This window comes from Pelecanus crispus, chromosome 1 (genome assembly GCF_030463565.1).
Source record: "Pelecanus crispus isolate bPelCri1 chromosome 1, bPelCri1.pri, whole genome shotgun sequence".
Lineage (NCBI taxonomy): Eukaryota > Metazoa > Chordata > Aves > Pelecaniformes > Pelecanidae > Pelecanus > Pelecanus crispus.
Genome location: NC_134643.1, coordinates 92,310,072 through 92,334,601, shown reverse-complemented (window position 1 = coordinate 92,334,601; position 24,530 = coordinate 92,310,072). Strand labels below are relative to the sequence as shown.

The 24,530-nt window shown below is 45.2% G+C and overlaps 1 protein-coding gene and 1 non-coding gene across 2 annotated transcripts; both read left to right on the top strand.

Moving 5' to 3' along the window:
* The first annotated feature begins 126 nt into the window (after window positions 1–126).
* NCAPD2 (non-SMC condensin I complex subunit D2) lies at window positions 127–24,230 on the top strand. Its single transcript, XM_075708390.1, has 31 exons — window positions 127–250; window positions 330–405; window positions 563–621; window positions 1,075–1,256; window positions 1,737–1,876; window positions 2,217–2,344; window positions 2,429–2,552; window positions 2,634–2,781; window positions 3,326–3,523; window positions 4,046–4,180; window positions 4,747–4,831; window positions 5,486–5,660; window positions 5,926–6,047; window positions 7,014–7,223; window positions 8,465–8,639; window positions 10,357–10,441; window positions 10,585–10,718; window positions 12,102–12,234; window positions 13,795–13,879; window positions 13,983–14,144; window positions 14,389–14,593; window positions 15,804–15,913; window positions 16,154–16,277; window positions 16,481–16,636; window positions 16,853–17,030; window positions 18,090–18,184; window positions 20,953–21,033; window positions 23,072–23,258; window positions 23,485–23,611; window positions 23,754–23,912; window positions 24,108–24,230. The coding sequence occupies exons 1-31, from the start codon at window positions 127–129 to the stop codon at window positions 24,188–24,190; spliced, it is 4,185 nt and encodes a 1,394-aa protein (XP_075564505.1). The 3' UTR covers window positions 24,191–24,230.
* On the top strand, window positions 678–1,000 carry LOC142597229 (small nucleolar RNA U85). Its single transcript, XR_012832046.1, has one exon. It is a non-coding gene; the product is annotated as a small nucleolar RNA U85 (small nucleolar RNA).
* Window positions 24,231–24,530: the final 300 nt, after the last annotated feature.

Sequence of the window (24,530 nt, the reverse complement as noted above, 5' to 3'; positions counted from 1 at the left end):
TGGCGCGCGGCTGCGCTGCTGGGCGCTAATAGGCCGGGGAAGGGGGCGGGGCGAGCGCGGCCCGCGCGCGCTGTTTTGAGTGCCCGGGCCTGCGGTGGCGGTGGCCTGTGGGGCTGTGCTGGGGCCATGGCGGCGACCTGGGAGTTCCACCTGCCCCTCGACCCCACCGACCTGCTGCGGGAGAGTGGCCCTGGGTGCTACGTCGTGCAGGAGGTGCTGCCCGCCCGCGAGCTGCCGCCCGCCCTCACAGGTAAGGCCTGCCCCTCCCCCCCACTCCTCCCGGCCTGGTCCGCTCCCACCGCCCTGCCCCTCTCCGTGTTTCCCTGCAGCCTTCCGGACCGCCTTCCGGGCGCGGGGCGCGCTGGCAGTGCTGCAGCACTTCGACCCCTTCTACAGCTTGCTCCAGTGAGTACAGAGCGATGAGCGCAGGGCCGGGGATACTGGGGATACCGGGAGCGGAGCGGGTGGAGGAGGGTTGTGGAGGGGCTGGTGCACCCAGGCGCTCACGCCTCTCCCTGGTGGTGTTTACCTGCTGCTCTCATGCACTGTGTTTGCCCTGCAGCCACTTCCGAGCTCTGGGGACTGCTGTCAAGGAGGATGCCCTGGAGCTGATGATGCACGGTGGGTATCAGCTGTTTCCAGCTGAAGCAGGAGTAATAGGTTGCTCTACTTTGGCAGCTCAATGATGACATAAAGGCTAATGTGACTTGACTAGCTGGGTTGCACCCTCAGCCCATTCCAGTAATACGGGTCTGTAATCTTGGTGGACAATGCAGAGCTGTGCGTGTTCACTGTAAGGGCAGGCCGACAGAAAATCCCCTTCCCCGCATCCCTGGAAAATACATTTTTGGGATGCATCAGCTCTGAGTGAGTGTTTCTGTGAGCTGACGGGGGGCTGTGGGGATAGGATAGGATAGTGCGTCCAAGGTTTGGGTTGTAGGGGGTAGCCCATGTCACAGCTGGTGAGATGTGAGCACACATCTTTGGTAATCTGATGACTGCTGTAAGTCTCTAAAAGAGAGGATGGCTGAAGGGCCTGGCAAGGAGTGATCATGACTTTCTGCCTCTCTTCAGTGGTGTCCCATCATTCCAATGAACTTCCTGCCATCTTGGGTGATTCTGGGCTGAGCCATGCAGACCGCACTGCTCACCTCAACGCTCTCAAGATGAACTGCTATTTGCTGACTGGCCTGGTGGACGCCTTTGAAATGGAAACCTGCAAGAGTAGTTGTTTGGAGGTGGATCCTGGTGGGAAGGTAGGTGAGGGGACTGGGAAGAAAACAGCATGATGAAAGTAGAAAATGTGTAAGCTTGCTGAACTCTGTGGTATCTATTGGACATTATAGCTGGATTTATTTAAACACAATGCTGGCAAGAGCAGTGTGTAATGTGGAGTACTAGGATTTCTGTGAAACTGTGTGTGGAAAACAGCCGAAGGGACATTAGTGTCTAAACATCAGCAGGGACTTGGATGCTCAGGCCTCTCTGTTTTGCTCTTCAGTGCCTGGCTGGTACTTAGCGTGCCAGTAATTTCTCAAGAGTTCCATTTTGTGGTCAAAGATGATGGCAACGGTCATTTGATGTGGGCATATAAGCTTCTTATACATCTCACTGTATGTCTCTTAAGTGCTGTAGAATTTAATAGTCATTTTCTTTTTTGAGGGAAGCAGGGTGGCGATGGTGTTTTTTTTGTTGTCCAGCTGCTGATGTATTGCATCGTGTAATCTCCTTTCTAGAACAAGAAGAACCGTACCAAGACCTCTGGATCCTTGTGGGAAGAGGAGAGGGAGCCACTCTTACAGCTGCTCACGCAGCTGCTGCAGCTGGATCTCCGTCAACTTTGGGGTGGTTTGGTGGTGGAAGAAGAGTTTGTCAGGTATGGGATGGAGTGGATGTAGAGGTGGAATGGGTGACAGTGGTTTTCTGGAAGGGAGGGTTAAATGTTAAATCTGCCAGTGAGGTGGTATTACAGCCCTTAGCAGGGTGCAAATCACTGGGAGACTGAGGAAGCTGTCTTGAGGCAAAAGTGATGTGTTTAGGAACCTCTTTCTTTTCTCATGTAGGCCTCTCAATTTCAGGTGATGTTTGCTCAGTTTTTTAAGGATACTGGAGAATCTCCCTGGTTTGAAAGAAATGTTTGCGTGGTGCAGCATGCTAGAATGACATTGGTGCAAGTTGTGATAGTGAGGTTCACTGTCTCTCTTCTGCGGCTTTAGCTTAATGACAGGAAGCTGCTACCGTATCCTGGAGAATCCAAGTATCGGTCTTCAGAAGTACCGGGCCACACGGGAGGCTGTGACACATCTCCTTGCTGCAGCTCTGATTCACTATGATCACATGTTCAGTGAGTTCCTGCTCTTCTGCCTTCTTCCTGTAGCCATTCCCAGTTACTTTTCCTGATCTCTTTCTTCCTCTTTACGTGCAAAAGGTGCCACTCTGAAGATCACACAGATGCTCCAGCACTTTGAACATGTAGCCCCAGTGTTTGCACAGGCTGTGAGCCTCTGGGCTACAGAGTATGGTCTGAAAACGCTGGTGGGTGAGTTGCTAAGGTGAGAAAAATACCCCAAGGCTTGTCCTTCTATCCCTAGCAACTTGAGGCACTCTATTCCTTGTTTCATCTTTCTGTGCAGGGAAATCGGACAAAAATGTCCACAGGATCCAGCCCGTGATGCTTCTGGAATCAAGGGTTATGCTACCTTTATAACTGAACTGGCTGAACAGATTCCAGCTCTGGTGCTATCCAACGTGAGCGTTCTCCTGCGTCACTTGGATGGGGAGGTATATTTCCACAATATTACCTGTCTGGAGAAGTTAAGCGGTGGAGGTGCTGCTATCCATTTTTTCTGTCTGAAAACAGAACCTCTTTTGCAGAGATCAAGTAGCCAAAACCTGCCCTTTGGAATAGGTTCTGCCCTTACCTAAAAGATGCAAAGGAAACAGAAACCATGACATCTACTGTCTGGTTGTCACTCCCAGATACCAGAGAACAGGAGACTGCTTACTGGTGTGAGGTCCCAGCTGTTGTCCCTTGTTCTTCAGTACTTAATGAGTTTGTCATTGTGTTACCTTTTCTTAAACTGCCCTTAGAAGCCAGAAGTGTTTCTCATACCAGTTCTTGGCTTCTGTGGTCCTAGCTGGATAGCAGGGTTGGATTACTCGTGTCTTGCAGGCACAGCCATGTTCACCCAAGGTTAATACAAAGTCCATAATGGAGAAACTTACTTAAGGCTGGAGCCTGGGACTTGGATGGCCATCCTTCCCCTTGGCCTATCAAGTCATGTCTTTTTGTCTGTTCCTGGTTCAACAGCTCTTCTTTTTGCAGAGTTATATGATGCGAAATGCCATTCTGGCAGCTATGGCAGAAGTGCTGGTGCAGGTGCTGAATGGTGACCAGCTGGAGGAAGCTGCCCGCAGTACTCGGGACCAGTTCCTGAATATGCTGCAGGCCCATGTCTGTGACATCAATGGCTTTGTGCGCAGCCGGGTGCTGCAGCTTTTCACTCGAATAGTTCAGTGCAAGGTAAGTCTGTGCTGGGGAAATGGCATTGCCTCAGTCATCCCTTCCCTTGTGTTTTCTAAGGGATTTGCTGTCACCCTGCTCTTTGTTTGCAGAGACTGAAGGTTAACAGAGAAAGGTATTGTCCCTGTGTACTGTGGTGTCTTCAATTCCTTTTTCCCAAGACACCAAAGATCCTGGGGGCAAGGGAACTGGGGATCAGAAACTAAATGCCACTCTTTCTTACCAGGACAGCTAGAAGGAAGAGCACAGTATGCAAGCTCTTTTTGGACATTGGTATGGGAAAACATCACCCTTGCTAGATATACTAAGACTCGACTCAACAGGACCCTGGATAACCTAATCTAAGTCCTTGCTTTCAACAGAGGTTGGACCAGATGATGTCCAGAGGTCCCTTCAGATGTAGACTTTTCTATAAATTATAATCTGTGCCTTTTAGTACATTGATATGTCTGCAGTAAAATAACTTCTCATGAGTCTCTAGGCCTTCTTGATAACTTTGTCTATGCTCTCATTGTGTACTAGGCCCTGCCTTTGACTCAGTTTCAGTGTGTGGTATCGCTGGCTGTTGGGCGTCTCAAAGACAAATCTGTGGTAGTAGTTAAAAATGCGATCCAGCTCCTGGCTGCATTTTTGTCCAACAATCCCTTCTCCTGCAAGGTAATTCCAACTAGTATGATGGATATGCTAGATGTCTGTTTGTAGGCTGAATATCTGCAGTGTGCTATAGTGAGGGCTGCAGCCTTTGGGCAGTCTTGTGGGAGGGACAACATAGTCTTTCACTCTGCAGGTGGAAGCTTTCTGGTTTTCCCAGGTTCAGATCTTGCTTTCTCTGTCTCTTCCCTTGCTTGGTGTAATTGGTAGGTATGCTCAGGGCCAGGAGGGATGTGTCTGATTGTGGAAAAACCTGCAGCAGTTTAATTTGAATCTACTGTGAAGTTTCTTCCCTTAGGATCAGAATTAGTCTTTTAGAACATTCTGTACAGAGCTGCAGCTCTTTGTGTTTAGCTGCACCTTTTCCTGAGCTTCTGAACCTCATACTGGCAATTTACAGTAGTTCTCATTCCAGGATGATAGCCAGAGGCTACTATTCCAGTTTCCAAAACCAGGGTTATCTGAGGGGATTGACAATGTAAAGTAGGGAGTGGAAGAGAAAGGAGAATTCTAGCATTTCCGAAAAAGGAGAATAAGTAATGTATGTATTCTTCTCTTCCTGGCATCTTCAGTTAAGCTGCGCTGACTTGGCCGAGCCACTGAAGAAAGAGGTGCAGAAGCTGCAAGAAATGAGGGACCGTGGCAGATCTACAGCAGGTAATTTCCCTTTTTCCTCTTTCCCCTTGCCAGGGCGTACCAGGGCTTATTTTTTTCCTCATCTTAAATTTGCTCCCAGGTTGTGGTGGCTTTTATCTCAGATCTTAACTCGTGTGAGATGGTGAGGCCAGATAACTGGGATTAAACTCTCAACAGTTTTTCATACAGTGGTGTTATAAAAAGATGATATGAATGTCCATATCTAGATCAACAGTCCATTTAGCTAAATATCCTATTTTCAGGGTAAGAACTGAAAATACCTATGAACACCCTCCCAGGTTTCCATTTTCAACCACTCAGGGACTGCTTGAGCCATAATTTTGGTCAGATATTAATTTAAACTTGATTAGCCTGGGACCTGGTGCTGCCTACAAAACCATATATATCCAAATGATATATGAACCAAATTATGGTTCTCTCTTACCTGTCACTTTTTTACCCTCAGTGGTGTTTTTTTTTATGCCAAAGAGTTCTTGTCTATTCTTACTGCAGGCTGGGTGGGATCAGCAATGGGAATAGTGCCTGCCTGTGGGGGAAAAAAAAAAAGTAGAATTCCTAAGTTCCAGATGAGTTTCTCTCCCCGTTTAGGGTCTCATTTGAGTCTCTGTATTCTTCATTCCCTCTTTTTTTTTTTTTTTTTTTTTTTTTTAATAGCTCCAACAATCACCCCAGAGGAAGAGTGGGAAGCGATGCTGCCAGAAGTTAGGGCTGCCACACAGCAGCTCTTTCAACCACTGCAGGAAGGGGAAGAGGAGGTGCTGGAAGTTGAGGAAACAGTGGAGAGTACATCAGAGCAAATCACTAGGCTGCTGAGGAAGCTGAATTACAAGTAAGAGGGCTCTGTAGTTTGAGAGAGTATTTATCCCAAGGGATATGTTGGTCTCGCATTCTCTGCTCAAGACAGGTTTGAGCTCCAGGGTACAGGGGTGATTTCCAGTAACATTACTCTGTAGAAGAGATTGATATGGGCACCCAGCACAAGATGCTAGCAGGAGCTGCTTTCCCAGGTGTTCAGGGGAAAGTTGGATTGTTTCCCTTGTGTTTTGCCCTAACGGGTTGCTGATGTTCTTCTCTTGGGCAATGTCACTGTCCAGGAGTGCAGCCCGCCTTACGCAGAAGGCCCTGTGTCGCTTCCGGGGGAAGGAGCCCTTCAGTGGCCCCAGAGAGGAAAATGAGGAGGCAACAATCCTGGGTGTTCTGAAGAGACTTTACACAGGTAACTACTTCAGATCACTTTGTCTCTTCCCTAAGTCCAAGCTGATGCCAGGGCTAGACCAAAACCCTCTGGAATGCCCTGTCCCTCCTTCTGATCTACAGGCTTCAGTCTGCGTGTGCTTGATAGCTCATAGAGCTGCACCGTCTCTGGATCATTTGCTTGTCTTGTGGCCTGGCATTTTTGCTGGATCACATAGTCCTGTTACTTTGTTTCTGGTCAGAACAGTTTCATGTTCCCGCTACAAGTGCATTTCTGATTCTTTAACTCACGTAATAACTGCTGAGCGGAGTGAAGCCTATGTTATCCACTCACACCCTTCTGTCCTGTCTGAATTTGTCAGGAGTTCTGCTTCCTGAACAGGTGGTGGCACATAATGCTTACCCTTAGCAGCCTCGACCAAGTATCCGATTCAAGCAAAGTCTTGTTTATTTGGGGCTCAAGTCTCTGGGTGTATTTTTAAGACTTCACATGCTTTATCTTTGGTGTTTGTTTCCTAGCCAATCCCCTTGAGCTCATTTCTATCAAAAGGCTACTGTTTAAATAATTTAATCTTCCTAACTTTGTCAACTCTCCACACTTGCACAAACTTTGCTAGGGAGTAGTAGTGTTTGTCTTCTCCCTACTCTGCCCTGATTCCTTTTAGGGCCTCATCCATCTTTGGGGAGCTGTCAGGTTCAGATTAACCCCTTCAGCATTTTAATGGAGTTTACCCCAACTGAACCATGCCTTTCTCCACCCCATATTAAGTTAGCATTTCTCTGGTGCATCACACTAGTACTGGCACTTGCTCTACAGCATGCTGAGATTTTGTCTTTGTAGCTAAGTCTGATGGCAGAATTTGGATTTTTGACCCCTGGCTATTGGAAGGTGTCACTATGGGGTGGAGAGAGAAGGGTTAAAGTACCCCGAACTGTGCCTTTTTCTCTTGTACCTTCAATACTGCTCACAAGTGTTTGTGCTGTGCAGGTTCATGCCCAGGTGAGAACAGTGAGGATCCCTCACATGGCAACAGTTGTCTTATGACTAAAGAAGTTGTACCAGAAGAGCAGTCTCAAACAGAGCTTGTCAAACAGGAGATGTTGGTGCAATACCTGCAAGATGCTTACAACTTCTCAGTGAAAATCACAGAAGCACTGAGCCTGATCAGCAACATGATGTATGAAAACTGTGTCTCAGGTGTGTGAAAAGCCATGGTCCCCTTTCTCCTCCGTTCAGAGTTTCCAGATCTTTCTCCTTGCTGAAGAGGAAACATGGGAGTGGTGGATCTTCAGGGGAAGGGGATAAGGTTGCAGGAGATGCTCTTCGCTGAGCAGATGTCACAGGTGCTTCCAAGATATCAGAAAAGCAAGCACCATCTAAATGATTGTTATGAAGAGGTTGCATTAGGGCATGAATGGGCTTTTTAGGAATCCATTTTTTAAATATCAAGGTTGAAAATGTTTTTAAAAGCCAGGTGACCAAAATGACTTAATTTATGGAGGCTCCCCGCCTCCTGTGGGAGGGGATGTTGTCCTGTGCTGTAGTGGAAGGAAGGCAAATTGGGTGTATGGACAGCTGAGACATTTTGAGACATTGTCTCCATTTGGAGAGGTATGCTGCTGGGTGAGGGGGCAGTGGTAAGGGATGTCTGTGCTCAGATTTAGGTTTTTTAATTAAAGATTTAAGATTTAAAGATTTAATTTTATTTTTTCTGTTGCAAATGTGTAACTTCTGGTGTGACTTGGGGCAGAGGAAGCACACCAGCTTGTCTAGGTACATACGCACATATGATAGTGGATCTTTATTCAGATTTATAAGTTGAGGTTTATACTGGTGTAAACTCCCACTTAACTAGAGGTCAGACTCTGTGAACTGTTCATTGTACAGTCCCTCCAATCATTACTGTGGCCCTCTTGTGGATGTTCTCCAACTTAACGGGGTTTTTTTCTTATCTTAGGAGCAGAAGACTGGGCAGTATATTTCACGAGTAGTCAAGCTGGACTCAAATACATTATTCCTTAGCCTATTTATACATCAAATAGCTTAGTTCTTCTGGTTACAGCATCGCACTGGTACTTATGTTCAGCTGCTTTTATCTGCTGTGACCATGAGATCTTTTTTTTTTTTTTTCCCCAAAGCTCCTGTTTCCCAGAAGAGATTTTTGTTCATTCTTAGACATGGTCTCTGTGCTTTTCTCCTAAACGTGTCACATTACATTTAGCTATAATATTGTTAACCTGTGTCCATTTCCTCCAGGACATCTACATCTTTGTACTAGTGACCCCATTCCGACTTGAGCCCTCTGCAGACAGTAGCAGTGATTTTAGATGCTTGTAGGGCTTGTTGTGAGAGCAGTATGCCTATGAATTTGTTTTAATGGCCTCTCTCATGGGGATTAGGAAAGAACTGCATTAATGTAACTGTTATTCTCTCTGCAGTGGTGCAGGAAGCCATTGAGTTTTTTGTGACAGTCTCGCAGTTTGGTGTGCCCCAGGCAGTGCTTGGAGTCCGCAGGATGCTCCCCCTCATATGGTCAAAAGAGCCTGGTATTAAGGAGGCTGTGCTGAACGCCTACAGGCGGCTGTATCTGAGCACCAGTGGGGATTCCGAGAGGTATGGCTCTTCCTAATCAGAAGGCTTTTTCTTTCCCCTACCCGCCGCCCCCCTTCCCCTGTTTCTTCTTTTGGGGAGCTGTTGGGAATGCAGTATGGACAGGAAGAGAAATCAAAGTTGCCATGCTTCATGCTGAGCTGAAATGTAAGGTTTGCGTCCACTAGTAAAGATGCTTTCTCTTTGAGTTGTTACCAAAACTTGTGCAGTTCCAAGATGTGTTTTTATATATCTGAGTATCTCAGTCTTCCTGTTGGGACCTATGGCTGAGCTTCTGCTTTTGGTTTGTCATAGTGTTCAGGTGGAGGAAATTCATGCAGCAAAACTCCATGTGAGACCTTATAGAAGGAGAAACAGAATTATTTTAAATGAAACTGTTATCAGGCACTCACACTTAACGTTCTCATAAATTTCACTGTCGTACAAAGCACTGCACCGAGATACGTGTGCCCAAATGATCTGAGTAGGGTCTCTATGTGATAGGGAACAAGGGGTGTCAGTTACGAGTGTTGTCATATCAGCTGGCTTCTTGATTGGCAACAATGAACTGATTTTTTGGACAGCTATTTCGACCCCTTTGAGAGCCAATTTGTTATGGAGTCATCCTGTGTCTAAGTGTCTTGTGTACTTCACCCCCTGTGGGCAAAGTTGTTGCCCAATGTCTATTCCCTCATTTTAGGTTTCTTATGGCTGTAGTTGCTCATCCTCTTGGGATAAGAGGAATGGTATACGCTGTGGTCTAAAGTTAGAGCTATCTTTCTGTTACCAGAGCTCAGTTTTTTTGCTGACAAGTCATGCATGCTATGGCCTTATCTGAGTGTAGGCATTCTGCTTCTGATGTAAACAACACATTCCTCAGTGTTTACTCATTTCCTTACTGTCAGTTGTGTCCTTGATTTTTTCAATATACACCATTTGTTTATCCCTCACGCTATAAAGGCTAGTTGTTGTCCTTTGGGTGCTTTCACACACATTTCTATTTCATTCAGACTGATCTTAGATCTTCTTGTAACAATCTCTACATGTGGCAGATGAGAGGATGTTAATAGGGTCCTTGTTGCTGATCCTTATTGAGGATTTGGGGGTGGGAGCTGGCTTATCACTTGCATGCTTGTTTCTTTGACATTAGAGAGGAGCTGTGTCTCCTCTCTACTGTGGCACTTGCTCTTTTTTCTTAGCACTTGCCTGCATGGAAATCCTGTTGGATACACATTCACTAAGATAAATGTGATCCCTGGTGAGATGCACCATACCTCACCCTCATTTGTACCATCAGGGCAATAAAAAGCACTCACTGCTGCTTATTTCTTCTGGATGGTATTGCCTGGAGATGACCCTCCTGCAGTTTGAGCTCTGGCCTTATTTGTTCATAGAGAGATTTTCAGTTTCTTATGCTCTAGGGAATAGTACTTTTGACTTGTGGTTGAGAGCAAACTGGGAAGTGGCTGGTGAGTGCCTATTGCTGGGCCTTTGAGCACTGTGAGGAGCAGCAGTGCACAAGGCAGTGGACTTTTGAGCCCATGTCATGTTCATTGGTACTTGAGCTGGGTGACTTGAGAACTCCAGCTTGTGGAGGGGGAAGTTTTCCTGTCCCCAGGGACAGCTCTATTATCTAGTAGATGTCCTCAGCTCTCTGAACAGGAGAGTAATTGTGACAGCTCCTTTTTCTTTACCTTTTAATTTTTTAAATTATTTTATTTTATTTTTCTTCCCTTCAAAGGGGCAGGGCCCAGGGCCTGGTGAATTCTCTCTCTCTCATCATGGTGGATGCATCACTAGGAACAATACAGTGCTTAGAAGAAATAGTGAGTACTTGCTTTGCCTAGGTTTGGATTGTATTTGTGATCTTAGATGTCCATTATATTAAAATGCTAGTCATTGCAGTTAATGTCTTTGTTGGTTTGAAGTCTACTCTCCTCTGCCTCTCCCTACTTGTTTACTTTTCCAGATCTCAGAGTTTGTGCAGAAAGATGAAATAAAGCCTGCCATGATCCAGCTGCTTTGGGAGCGATTCACAGAAAAATCTCAGTGCTCGTCACTAGAACGACGTGCTGCTGTGATGCTGCTGGGGATGATGGCACGGTGAGCCCAGGGCCCGGTCTAATTCTGTGAGTGGGAGGATGTACAGGGAGTTGATTTTTATCAAAGAACTGTGGGTGCTGCATCAGCTGACCCTTTGTTCTGCAGCTTCAAAATTAGTAACGAATGGGGTAATGAAGCCTGGAATTAAACGTAGTTGTGCTGGGTCCCACCAGTATGGTCTCTGAATGAGTATGACGACATTACTTTCTTTGTGTTTTGAATGTCCATCCCTTCTCACGGTTTACCATGTCACAATTCTGCAGCTTTGTCTGTGTTTGGATATGAACAGCAAGAAGCTGCTGAGTAGAGATGTCTGGAGCCTTTACCGTGGAGGGAAATTAATCTTCCCTTTCTGGGGGCAAAAAAAGAGTGTTACTGCACTATAAGGGTTTCATTTCCTCAGTTTCCCAGCCCAGTAACCCTTTGGCATTTAGCTTACCCGTTGATTTCTTCTTGCCCTTCCTACTTCAGTCCTTCATCAGTCAAAAATAGGCCTGCATAATGATGATCTTAAAGTTCTTGGCTCTGGAGTTGGAGCCATTTCTGGAGCTTACAGCCAGTTCTGCAATTTGAGTATTAGATATTCCTTCCAAGGTATTTCTACCACTCCATCCTATGTGCTTGCAGCAGAATTGTAGACATCATCTCAAAATTAATATCCTTCCATAAAATCATGGGATTTACAGAAAACTGTAGGTTTCTGGGGTAACCCATGACATCCTGTGTCGAGTCCATGGGTATGTGTGTGTGAAATAAGGACAGCATTGCTTTCTTCACAAACCTGCTAAGGGAGGTGGTTTTGCTTTTGTCTTATAGATGTCCATTATGAACTTTTTAGATTCTCTTTTTAAATACATTAGATTCTGTTCTTGCCTTCTTCACCCCGTTAATTGTATATTCCTCAGACCACGCCTGCATAATTCTGCCTTTCAGAGGTAGAAAGGGAGGTGTGTGTGGGCGTGGCTTGGGGGTGGTTGTTGTTGTTTTGTTTTGTTTCCCACAGTCACACATCACCAGTCCTGAGCTGCTGGACTCTTTTCTGTTTTGCAACATTTTTCTCTGTCTTACCCTTTTAAGTTTTGCTCCTTTCTGATAAGAAAGAAGAATCAAGAATCTTCTTTTTTTACAAAGAGACGGTATGCCCAGTGTTGTTCACTTTGGAGAACTTCCTCTCTTAGAGGAGTATGGATTATACTGGCTTCTGTGGAATATTGCTTGCTGCTCCTATAGCTGTATCTTGAGTCATTGAATGGATTTCCCCGCCCCCCCTTACTCAGACCACTGCCTTCCGCAAGGCACAAGGAGTATTTTTATTGGTTATGCATATTTCTATAAACTTTCAGCAGCAATTCATGTAATGCCCCCATCCCTTCCATTCCATAGAGGGAAGCCAGAGATCATAGGTAGCAACCTGGATGTCCTGGTGACAGTAGGGCTGTCTGAGAAGGTATGTGAAGACTATCGCCTGGCTCAAGAAGTATGCAATGCAATCTCCAAACTTGCCAGTAACCCTAAGGTAAGACCCTTAGTTTGTTCTTGAGGTCATCCAGAAACAGAGTTATCCAGAAACAAAGAAGGAGGGAAAACAGTTCGTATTGAGATGAGAGAGAAGTGATTAAGTTTTTACTGATTTTGAAATTAAGTAGGTTGAGACCATTCAGCAGCACTGTCTGGAAAGCTTAGCACACATCAGTGAACATGTAATAAAAGAATTTTCATTAGGCAACAGACTGAATTCAATTAGTAAATAGTTCAGTGCACAAGAAAATCTGTTTTTCTTTCAATTCTCTTCCTCAGACTCCCAGTTCTAAGCTGATTTGTGTTTCCTCAACCATGAAGCCCTTTCCTCTACTGATGTTTTCTGGTGTTGTGATTCTTTTGCCCTCCCTATTAATTGATATGTGGGAGTTGTCAGCTGTACAGCTGAATATAAAACATGAAAGATTTTCAAACCTGTCCATGTTGTACTTAAAACAACATGATGGTCAATGGCTTCTTTGTCTGGGGAACAATTTATACTTTTTTTAATGCACTTGACAAAAAAACCTCTTTGTTTTTTGACTCAAGCATTTAGAGCATTTTGGGTCAGGAGTTCCAGCATAAAAGCAGCCTTCCTTCACACAGCACCATCATTCTGCATTTGCCCCTTCCACTGGGGACGTTACTGCAGGACCGTCATGAATTAATGTGTATTACAACATTCTTAAATGTTCTGAAGACGGCTGAAATTCAATTTTAGGTTGACTTAACTCTGCAATTAAGTTTGTATGTGAAAAGGGACTGAACTGCACATATTTGAATGACTGTCATAGCTCTTCCTTCCCCTCCCTGCCACAACCAGAAATTCAGTACAGAGAGTAGGATTGTAGTGAATTGAGAAATTTTGTTTCCAGCTACTGAAAGCTGGTAAATCCTCAAGCCCTAGCTTGTTTTGGTCAAGTATATCTTGATCAGGCAGCCACAGATGTGCTGGGATATCTCGGGCATTGTCATACTTGGGTTAGTAGTTCTCTGGGTTATCTTATTCCCAACCTAAACTGTGGTGGGACTGATACAGAGCATATGCAACAGCCTAAGTGTGAGGTGGTGTTGGATCCAGAGCTATCCTCTGTTATTTCTACTGATGATATTTTGCTTTTAAACAAAACCTGATGGTTCTGGAGTACCCCTAGGCAAGGGTGTCTTGTTGACTTACTGTTGATAACTCTGAAGATGCTCTAAAGGTTTCCCTCTTCATTCATTGTGGAGAATGAGTAAATAATATCAGATTTAAAAAGAGTCACTTTGAGATTTCAAGAGTGATTTTGATTTAAGGTGAAATAGTGGAACTGTCTGGGTTGGCCTGGGATCATCATTTGGCCAAGCTTTTAAATCCACCCAGTGTTGCCACCATGCCTTCAAAAAGTGACAGTAATGTCCATGCTGTGTGTTTAGTTGCAGAGCAGTACTGGATGTCCCTGCCATGGACCTAGCATGGGTTTGATTAGCATTATGCACATAGCAAGGTTAAGTACCGGGAAAGGCATAGGGGGTAATCTCTTATGCAGTAAGAGTAACTCATCTGTTCCCTCTGCAGCCAGCGCTGGGGAAGAACAATGCACCTTTTCGACTGCCACAGAACCACATGCTCTTTGGGTGCCTGAGTGAGACTGTGAGTAAAGGTGAGCTCAAGTCAGCAGTAGGTTTGGAGGAGATGGAGTTGGGGTGTGAGACAGGCTATGTTGTTGCTGATATGTGTGGTACATGGCTCCCTCTTCTCATCAGGTTTTGCCCAGCCAAGTGGTCACTGGATCCCCTTCATGGAGGCAGCAGTAATGCTCATCTACCAGCTAGCAGAAGGGGCAGAGCAGATATGTGCTCACATCCTGCAGGTGTGCAGTCAGCAAGCTCTGGAGAAGCTGCAGGAGGCTGATGGGCAGAAAGCTGGTGAGGAAAAAAGCTGGTGAAGGAAATCTGTACCCATGACTTCTAGTGCCACTCTCAGTGGCCTAGAGTAACTGCAGGAGGAGAACAGAGCTGAGGGGCTAGTGGTGATGTTGGTGTGGAAGGGTGCAAGTGCTGTGAAGAAGTCTGTGGAGCATGGAGATGGGTTATACAGTGAGACTTGGCAGTAACTGATGGAGGAAGAGGTCTAGATCAACACTGAACTGTAGTAATTTTTCTCCACTAGATCCAGGGGTTTCTCCCAGCAGAGTCTCTGATGGTACTAGCAGTCTCCCCGCATTCCTACTGATGCACCTGGTGTCCCTTGTGGGACAGGTGGCACTGCAGCAGGTAGCATATTTGGAAGTGTCAGTGAGTGCAGAGCTACGCAGACGCCGCATCCTCAAAGAGGAGGAGAAATCCAAGAAGCATTCTGACAGCAGCGTGAAGAAGCAGAGATCCAAGGTGAGAACCGAGGGTTTTTTCCTGTGGGCAGCTCTTCTAGTGTCCCAACTACTGCCACAGCAAACTTCTGGAGAATGCACTCCTGAGGATGCATGCGGTCCAGGGTAATGTGCGCTTTGGGAATAGGAATGGACACGTGGTCAGGATTGACATGGAGAGCTGAGGTCCTTGAATGACCCTGTTCAATGAAACTCTCACACTGTTCTTGGGTTTTGAACAGGCAGAGAGGAGGGAGTGAAGGGAGATGTCCCAGCCATGCTTATCTTCCTGCTTCAGGCAAACATTTCCTTTCCACTCATCACCTCCTTTCTCACCAGTGCAATCTTTAGCAATTGCTGCTAGTGGTGAAGAACACCCATTTCTGCCCTGAGTTTTGGAAAAGGGCTTCTGGAACCTTGGTCCATAGGGCTTGAGTGTCCTGTCCTCCCTCAGGTAGTAATGGTGAAAGTTTAATAGTAGCTTTCTTAATGGGATCTGTATGATAGAAATATCCTGTTTGGTTAGGTCTACCTCAGAACGTTTTTCGGAGTGTAGTGAAGCTGACTTTCTTGGGTAAGAATTGAGGAAAAAAAGTTGTGTGTCCCTAGGTATCCAGTCTCTATTAGATGCTTACACTGCTATGTCCGGAGAAGTTTGTAGTTCATTTTGTTATCCGCCTTGCTTATCAGTGTCACTACCATTTCCCATGCAGGAGGAGGTTACTATGAGATTTTCCAAGAAGCAGCAGTTGGATGCAGATTTGGTCCCCGTGCAACACCCATATCTCTTTTCTTCCCTTGTGTTTCTTTTGCCTTGCTATAAGGTTTCCTGTAATCTTGCTCGCAAGACAAGCAATTGAAAGGCCACTTTGAACTTCTTGCTTTTAGGATTTGCAGGTCCCTTAAGTTGTGCCAGACTCGGGCATTGATGGCAGATGTGTCCTACATCTGCCTCAGCTTAGTAGCTTCAGTAGCTTAGGCTTTCTTTTCATTGGTGTTCTGTGGCATGTGGACTGGCAAATCCTGGGCTACCCTTCACAGCTTCATTCAGTTCTCAGGGAAAAGTGGCTTATAAAACTCTGCATCAGTCTATTGTTCTCAACTCTAGTCATGCTGCTGGTAACATGCATGCACCTCTCGCCCAAGAGAAGAGTACTTCGTGAAGGAAGGGGTTATTGTTGCCTGTCATCTTTTTTACAGTTTTCCTTTCTGCACAGAGCACAGGAAACGAGACCACTATGGAGGAGGAGCTGGGCCTTGTGGGAGCCTCAGCTGATGACACTGAGGCTGAGCTCATCCGCAGTATTTGTGAGACAGAACTTCTAGATGGTAAGTGTGGCTGCCACCAAGGAGCACTGGCTCCATCTGCCTGTGAAAGAATAGGTACGGTGGGTAACAGATCCAGAAGGAGAAAGGAGGTTTTCTTCAGAAGGAAACACTGTCATTTTTGTCTGGTGCCAGTTTCTATGTAGGCTGTCTGCAGAAGTTCTGGGATAAATTGAGTAATTGTTCTTAAAGGGATGTGCAAACAGTCCTCCTATACTTGTGGTCTTTATCCTCACTCTCTAGGGAAGCACCTGTTCTCTGCCTTTGTTCCACTGGTGCTCAAGATCTGCAACAACCCTGGGCTCTACAGCGATTCGGCACTCTCAGCTGCTGCAGCCCTGACTCTTGGCAAAGTCTGCATGATCAGGTAATGCCTAGCCATGCCGGTGTTCTCTTCCCAGCCTTCCTAGTACTAAAGCACAAGCAAACATTGCAACTCCTTTCCTGTGGAGAGAACAAACACAAAAGGGCGTCCGTAGATTTTGGGTTGGTGGGGTTTTTTTGTCTCGCTGCTCTGAGAGATGGAATTTTGGGTACCTATGCCGCCTTTTCTGTACCCTATCTCGTCAGCTCCGAGTTCTGTGACTCCCACTTGCGCCTGCTGTTTACTATGATGGAGAAGTCCACTCTGCCTGCTGTGAGATCCAACCTCATTATTGCAGCAGGAGATCTGGCCATCCGTTTCCCCAACCTGGTGGAGCCTTGGACATCACATCTCTATGCCAGGTAATGGCTATGCTCATTGCTGGGAGAGGACAGGTGATGAGAGCTCTGTGGAAGGGTGGCACTGGGTCTCTGGAAGGTGAGAATGACACAGGAAAACAAATTTGAAGGTGTTGGTGCAGGGAGACAACAGATCTGGGCTGTGGAGTAGGCTGTCATGGGTATCAGTAACTTAGAGATACTCAGCTGCTTTCTGAGATAACTATATGCTTCTTTCAGGTTGCGGGACCCCTGCCCAAGTGTGAGGCAGACGGCTGGACTGGTGATGACTCACCTCATCCTCAAAGACATGGTAAAGGTGAAGGGCCAAGTGAGCGAAATGGCAACTCTACTTATAGACCCAGAGGAAGCAATCAAGGGAGTGGCTCAGAACTTTTTCAGTGAACTTTCCAACAAGGCAAGTGGATGCTCAGGGACCTTAGTCCACAAGAGTGGGTAAGGGCTGGTGGAGGCTGGGTCAATGACACAGGAGTTGAGTCCTGGAGGAGGTGTGTCAGTGGTGTAGAGCAGCTGTCTGTCCCTCTTCGTTGCCTAAATGAGGGTAGGTAAAGGAAATTTTGCAACATGAGTTTTGTTTCAACCCTGATGTTGCTGAATTTGACCTCATCCATTCACATCGGAAGGCAGGCTCCAAACCAGTGCCTTGTCCCTTTGCTTTCTTGTGTACACGTAGCACAGGGTTGGGAACAGTTTTCTGCAGTTTACCTTTAGCCCTTAAAACAGAGTTCCCTGACCTTACAGCTCAGGCAGTGCATCATCTCTGAAACTTTTCAAAGTTGTTCTTGGCTGCGTGACACTGAGATACTTAAATCTAAGCAGTTAACAGCCTACGCAGGTAAGAACAGTAGCAACGTTATCCCCTGTACACTGTTCATTCAACATGAAGGCTGCTGTGGGCCCTTCAGAGTTTGAGATTTACTGCCTGAGAAGCTGCAATGATACTGGGGCTTTACTATCTTGGCTTGCCCTGCTAAAAGCAGAGCCGGCCACCTGACTGCATTGGCTTCCTATCTCTGCAGTGTCTATTACAAAACCATGAAAAAGCAGTGGGAAAAGGAACCTGGATTGGGCCTTTTCAGGCAAGATGGGAGGCATTTCCTTGAGCTGAACTGCTGAGTGAGTTTCCTTTGTCAGGAAGCTTTTGTGTTGGGTTGTGACAAGGTTGGAAAGCGAAGAAACTGCACCCAAGTCTGCCAAAGAGCAGAGCTGTTGCAAACCAAGGGTTGCAGTTGTTGTTAGCTTCTTGGTTGGTTTTTTTTCCCCCCTTAGCTTCAGCCAAGTAGTCCTGGATAGGTTTGGCTGGCTGTGTACAGCTCATATCAGAAAGCTGATGTTTTCAGTTGGTAGATTTGGGGTGGGGAGAAGGGAGGCAATTTTAAGTGGGCAGCTTATTTGGCTTGACTCGAGCTGTCCTTCATAATTCTGTACCTCATGTAGAACCTTATATCCTGCACAGGGTAATGCCATCTATAACCTGCTTCCAGACATAATCAGTCGTCTCTCAGATCCTAACTGCGGTGTAGAGGAGGATGCCTTCCACACTATTATGAGGTATTGTGGGGTTAAAGAAATCTCTCTTAACCAGGACTACGTTTATGCAAAGGAGGTGCCAGATCCAAGGAAGACAAACTACAGTGACATATACAAAATATTTTTTCAGTTGTTTTCCTTGATCTGACTTTTTCGGTCTGCATCTGAAATTGAGTCATGCTGAGGGGAATTGATTCTAAAGCCACGCAGCTGGGTGTGAGGAGGGACTCCACAAAGAGTTTGCACTAGCTCATTCAAAATTACTTTCCCTCTAGGAAAGGAAAACTGTTGGGCTTATGCATGGGATCATGGATATGCAGCATTAGGAGAACACAACAGATTTTAAAGACTCTGCTGCCTTTGTCATTTTGGTGGCCTACTGGATTTTTGTTGGCAATTTTAGTAAAGCTGTGGTTAAGGTAACAGAGTTGGGTTTGGGGGTTTTTTGTTTTGGTTTGGTTTTTATTTCAAGAAAGCCTTACTCCATAGCATAGAGACATATTGGAATATTTCAGTCTGAGGGTATTGGTTGCTCATAAGCAGCACAAAGAATGTCTTTAGTGGTAAATTACAGAAATTTTCCTCTCGTATCTGAAACTTAACCACATGAGGGTTTTTCGTGAGTCGCCTGAATCCCTGTGGATTACAGAGGGGAGTGTTAGACAAAACAAAAGTATTGCTGTGGCTGAAGAGAACAACAATAATATCTCCAGTGATTTTTCAACTAGTCTTTCTCTCCATGAGACTCTAGTACATTTAGGAAGAGGGATGGAATTTTGGACAGGTAGGAATTGCAAGGCACAGAAAAGGTGTTTTGGTGAGGCTGAAATTGAGACTGAAAATAATTTATGGCTGCAAAAGTATATGGATGTTTTGCTTCAGCTTTCAGTAAGGAGAGTAATGTGAAATAATGGGAAATACAGCATGTGGCTACTGACAGCACATGTAGAAGGGGAATTTAGTGTCTGAAGTGGAAGCAAACCATCACAGAGAAACAAGAAGGCAGCATGTATAAAAAGAATGGGACATAATTTTGGAATTTTCAGTACAATTTTAATAAATGTCAAACTGGAGGTGTTACCACAGACCTAGAGAATAATAAGTGTAGCACTTGCATTCAAGTGTGATTAGTGTGGTTAAGACAGCTATAGATGGACTTTTCTGACTTCCAACAACATACAGGGAAAGAACTGGAGGTGCCTGGCAAATAAGAGAAAAGACAGTATTGATTTAACAAAGTAGACAGGTATTAAATTAGTCTAAAGCTAATTAATTTTAAAGACAACTTGATCTTTGGTTAGCACACCACATCATATCCTTTAAACAGGAATAAAAGGAACAATAGGTGAAACTGAACTATTTCCCCATGTAGCACTATATGAAATGCTTACATTGTGGAGAGGATCTGGTTTAACTCAGAAACCATGGTGGACAAAAAGCACAGGCTAGGAAGGCAGCAGTGGCTTATGCTCCAGAGATACTTGCCAAACTGGAGAACAGGGAGGTGTAAAAAAGATAGGGGTAGTGGGGGGAGCATTACTGTTAAAGGACTAACTCATGGAGAATGAGAGGGTTACCGTAATAACTGAGATGAAAACTAGCAGAACAAAGTGTAATGTTGAATGTTTAGAAATTGTTTAACCTCTTCTGTAAAGCTATGGCTAAAGGTAGAGATGCATTCCACTTACTATTTTAGCAGTCAAGTTATTTCTGTTTACGTATAGGGAAGCGTTGGTAGTGCTGGTGAGACCTTGCCTGGAATGCCACCACGGTTCTGGTCACTTAAGTTAAAGAAAGGTGAATTGATGCTGGAACAAATGCAAAGGGAGGACTATTGAGGATACGGTTTCTGTTCCATATCTTAGAAAAGAAATTTGGTGTGGTGGTTGTAGACATAACAAAGACAGAACAAGGATGTGCTTAGAGCAGTTATATCAAGGCCAGTGGCAGCCTGACTGAGCTTAAGTTAGCAGAAATGTTGGTACAAGAAAAAGGGAGGCCAGCAGGACCTTCTTAATAAATAGAAGTTATTCAGTGATTTCTATAAGGACATCATGCAAAATGCAGAAGTACTTAACTGTGTTAAAGTCAATGTCTCTCTATTCCTCAAGAAGCTAAGAAAAATGTGGGATCAGGTTAGCGTTTAAGTTCTGTTAGGCTTTGTTCCCACTTTAGTGCACATTGATCCAAAATGCAGCAGCACACCTTCAGCAAACTAATAATGAAAAAGTCACAGGAACAGTTTTGAGAGGAAAAAAAAACAAAAACCTGCATGCCACCCTACTCCCCTCAAGGTCTGCTTGTCAGACCCACTAGTCTGCCAGCACAACTTGTGAAGTGAGGAGATTGTCTGGAGGTGTTGCATGCTCTTAAAACTGGATGGAAGTTTTAAGATCAAAAGTCAACACTGCAGAGTTTTCGGCATTCCTCCTACCTCAGACCCCACACAGGCATTAGCACTTCTCACTCCAGACCTGCAAGGGTCTTTGCTTTAGCTGGGTTTCTTAGTTTCATCTTAGGCAGGTGCTATTACACAAACATGGAGTTTTAATTATATGTTATGTCATAGCAGCTGTCCCCCAACAGGGACTGTGATTACTATTTGAAAAATATGTATGCTTATAGCTTCTCCTAAACCAAGTCTGAGGCATGCAGAGCTCTCTTGTCTTCTTTTTGGAGGACCACCCAGCTGATCACTGGGTAGGATAGCTGCAAGCATCCCCTGGTATAGGCAGAAATGGGGTTTTCTCTCTGGGCTCTCAACTTTGCTGGTTTTTTTTCCTTTGCAGACATCTCTTCTCATATATTACAAAAGACAAACAGACAGAGAGCTTGGTGGAGAAACTTTGTCAGCGATTCCGGACTGCCAGGTGGGTTGTAGTCCTAATTTTCCTGACAAGCAAGTCTGCTTCTTAGGAATTGTACAAGGAACTAGCTTGCATACGGTGGTTGTACCAGGTTCCCATCATATTCTTCACGTGGCAAAGTTCTGTTTGCTGTTATGCTGACATAACCTGGATTAGGTCCGTTTTTCTTTCCCACCCCCAAATCTTCCTCCTAAAAATGCATGAATAAATATGTATAAATTAAGGCTTCTGGTCTTACTACACTGTGATTGGCCCCTCTCCCTTCCCCCCCTTTCTTAGGGTTTTGTGACAATTTAGATCTGCATTACAGCTGAGCAAGGAGACACCCCACATGTGGGTTTTATGCATGTTTGTGGTCCTCCACAGCCTATTCTTTTGCATCTCAGCTAAGAAATCAGTGTGTTCAACTGAGAAGTTGGGATCTCCCCAGCAGTCCTGCCTGGGCTGATTTCAATTATGTAGCTGATACAGGCTTGTCCTGGGACTCCACTTTCTTATTTGAGGGCTTTTGCCACTATACATTTATGCCTTTGCTGTGCTCTGTCTGTAAGATGTGTATGCCTTGCTCGTGGTGCTGATTACAGTGTATATAGTGCAAGACCCATCCCATAAATCTGGGATATTGTTTTGCTTCCTGGGTTTTGGGGTTTTTTTTGATTGTTGCTCCTTTTTCTAAGCTGTAACTTCACTGACACAGACGTACACTTCCCCTCCACCCCCGATAAGATAGTAGAAATTTATCTGCCTCTGTCATGTACTTTCAATGGTATCTTCATTTTACCTTCCACTGGATTTCGTGCACCCTGCCTTCCTCTATCCTGTGGTTTTCCTTCTCCATAGTTGCGGCTTTGCCCTTGAGGTTTAAGCTGTGTCTGCTTATCTTGGCCATTTGTACACAGTGCCTGGGCATGTGACCTGCCTAGCTGCCTCAGGGAGTTGCATATTCCCCAGAAATATTTGGATTTTGTTTCCTGAGCTGGAGTGGAGAGTGGCCTCTCTCTCCATAATTGCCTCCCAGAAATTTTGGTGAGCTCTTCGCACCACATTTTTAAAGGCCATGTGTAGCCTTTACTAAAATGCCCTAATATTTCTGTATCGCAAAGATGATCAGTTTAATGCACACTAGTGGTAATGCTAGAGCAAGACTCTCACTCCAGGCTAAAACAGGAGCTCATCAGAAAAGATTTTGCAGCCACCATCACCCTCCTCAGCTTTTCTGGAGCTCTAAACATAGCAACATGGCAAGTATCATTCAGACTTTAGATGGGGAAGCACCTGGATGCTGCAGCTTTGTTCTCCATCTGTCTGTGTTTGGACATACTGAGAGGGTATATGCAAGACAGACTTGTGGACCTCTGCTTTGTATATATTTTAATAATAGGGGCTTTGGCCTGGCTTTTTTCCTCCCATTCCATCACAGTGAGCTACATTAAGGATGTTAGTTTGCTTTTTTTTTTTTTTTTTGGCCTCTTTTTTTTTTTCCCCAGTAACATTTTCTGGAACTGGAATCTAGTCCTCCTTTGAAGCAGCGGTTGTTATTTGTTCACTTTATAGCTTAATGAAAATGGCCTTCTTTATGTAACTGGGCAGGAAAGAGAGAGAGAGAACACAGTCTCAAGAATAAGCTTTATTTTATCTCAAACATGCAAAAATGAGCAGCTAGGGGTTTTTTATTATTCAGTTGAAATAGGGCCCTTCAAGAAGACTCCTCACCTCACTGAGAGTATTTTTTCCTCATAGCTGGCAATAACTTCTGACACTTGTTTAAAAAGTGACTGTTTGACAGTGAAGCCTTCATGTTTTTCTGACAGACACTAAGTCAGTGTCTTTGATGGAATACAGAGATGGTTGTGAAGTGGTTGGTATGGTATGGCACGGCACTCTGTAACTGACCTGCAGCAGAACAACCTGAATCTCATGTTCTGCAGGGCAGAAGCACCTGCAGGAAACACTTTATCCCCATGTGCTGTAGTTCTAGGTAGGATGTGCTCATCCTTGTGGTCTTTTCATAAGAGCTAAGGGCAATCTTTGTCTTTCCCAGAACGGAGCGTCAATATCGGGATCTGTCCCACTGCCTTACTCTGCTTTCCCTCTCGGAACGGGGCCTTCACAAGCTGCAGGACAACTTTGACTGCTTTGCAGACAAGCTCCAAGACCCAGCTGTCTACAGTTGTTTCCAAACTGTGCTGGCTCGATTCCGCAGAGCAGGCGGCAAACCTGAGACTAAAGTAAGGATGGGGGGCAAGTGTCCACACTGGGAGAACGATTGCTTTTTATACACAATGATTGGAAAGCCCTGCAATTCTCCATATTAAGCAGGCTACTCGTTGCCCCCGACAGTTTATCAGGTAACCTGATGGCAATTCTGCTATGGATGTAATACTTCTGTCCCCTCCTTCTCTCTTTTTTTTTTTTCCCTCCTTTTCCCCCCCCACTGTGTTACATCTCCATCAGGCTCTGGCTGAAGAGCTGGAGCAGAAGCTGTCTGCCTCCCACAACCGAGGGATGGATCCAGCAGGGACATGCCAGGAAGGTAGTGGAACTCCAATGCCACAGCCAGCCAAGCGGAAACCACCAGGAAGTATGTTCCTTTTGTGAGACTGCAGCCTTCCCCCTGATCCTGCAGTCCAGCAGAGACACCTAGGGACTTTTCCTCACCCTTACAGACAGAATGGCTGCTACCTTTCTGATTTTTTTTTTATTTGTTTTTTTTTTCTTGACAGGCTTATGCCGCCAGCCCCTGAGCACAGCCAACAGGGATGAAGATTTTGTCACACCCCAGCCTCGCACCCTCCGAAAACATAAGCATGCCCAAAAGCACCGTCCACCCAAAAAAGCTATTATCACCTTCTCCAGCGATGAGGAGAACAGCTCTGAGGATGGTAAGGCATTGTACATGTTTGCTCAAAAGGTGAAAGTGGAGAAGTTGAGAAAGACTATAGATTTGGCCCATCAGGGATGTTCCTTTGGTAATGGTCAGAAGGTGTGTAGGGCTTCAGAGCACTGCTTAGGTTGCCTGTAGATTTCTCTGTTTAAGGCAGTGGCGTGCTAGTTATTGACACATTTTACTCTCTTAGAGCTATCGGCAGAATTAACAGAGGAAGAAACCCCCACCAAAACAACTCCCATCACCAGATCTTCAGCCCGCCGGCTGCGCTGAGGGAACCATCTGCCACTGTCTTTAACTAAAAATAAAACTCATTTTATGCAGCAGTCGTCTTCTCTTGTCTGAACTACCCCATAATATGACAGTGCATTAAATGAGGACAAAATGGAAGTTACACACCAGGCTAAAGCAATTCCAAGCCTGTCTTTTGCTATCTCCACAAAGAAAGGCAGTGATGAACATAGCTGCCACTGTGACTGTTTCTGCCCTGGCTTTACAGATGAAAGTAAGCTGCTCTGATTAAAAAAAAAAACAAAACACCCAACTTTGGAGGAAAGTCTAAGAAGAGTCAAACTGACCACCGAGTACAAAATGCTCATCCCCTTCCCATTTT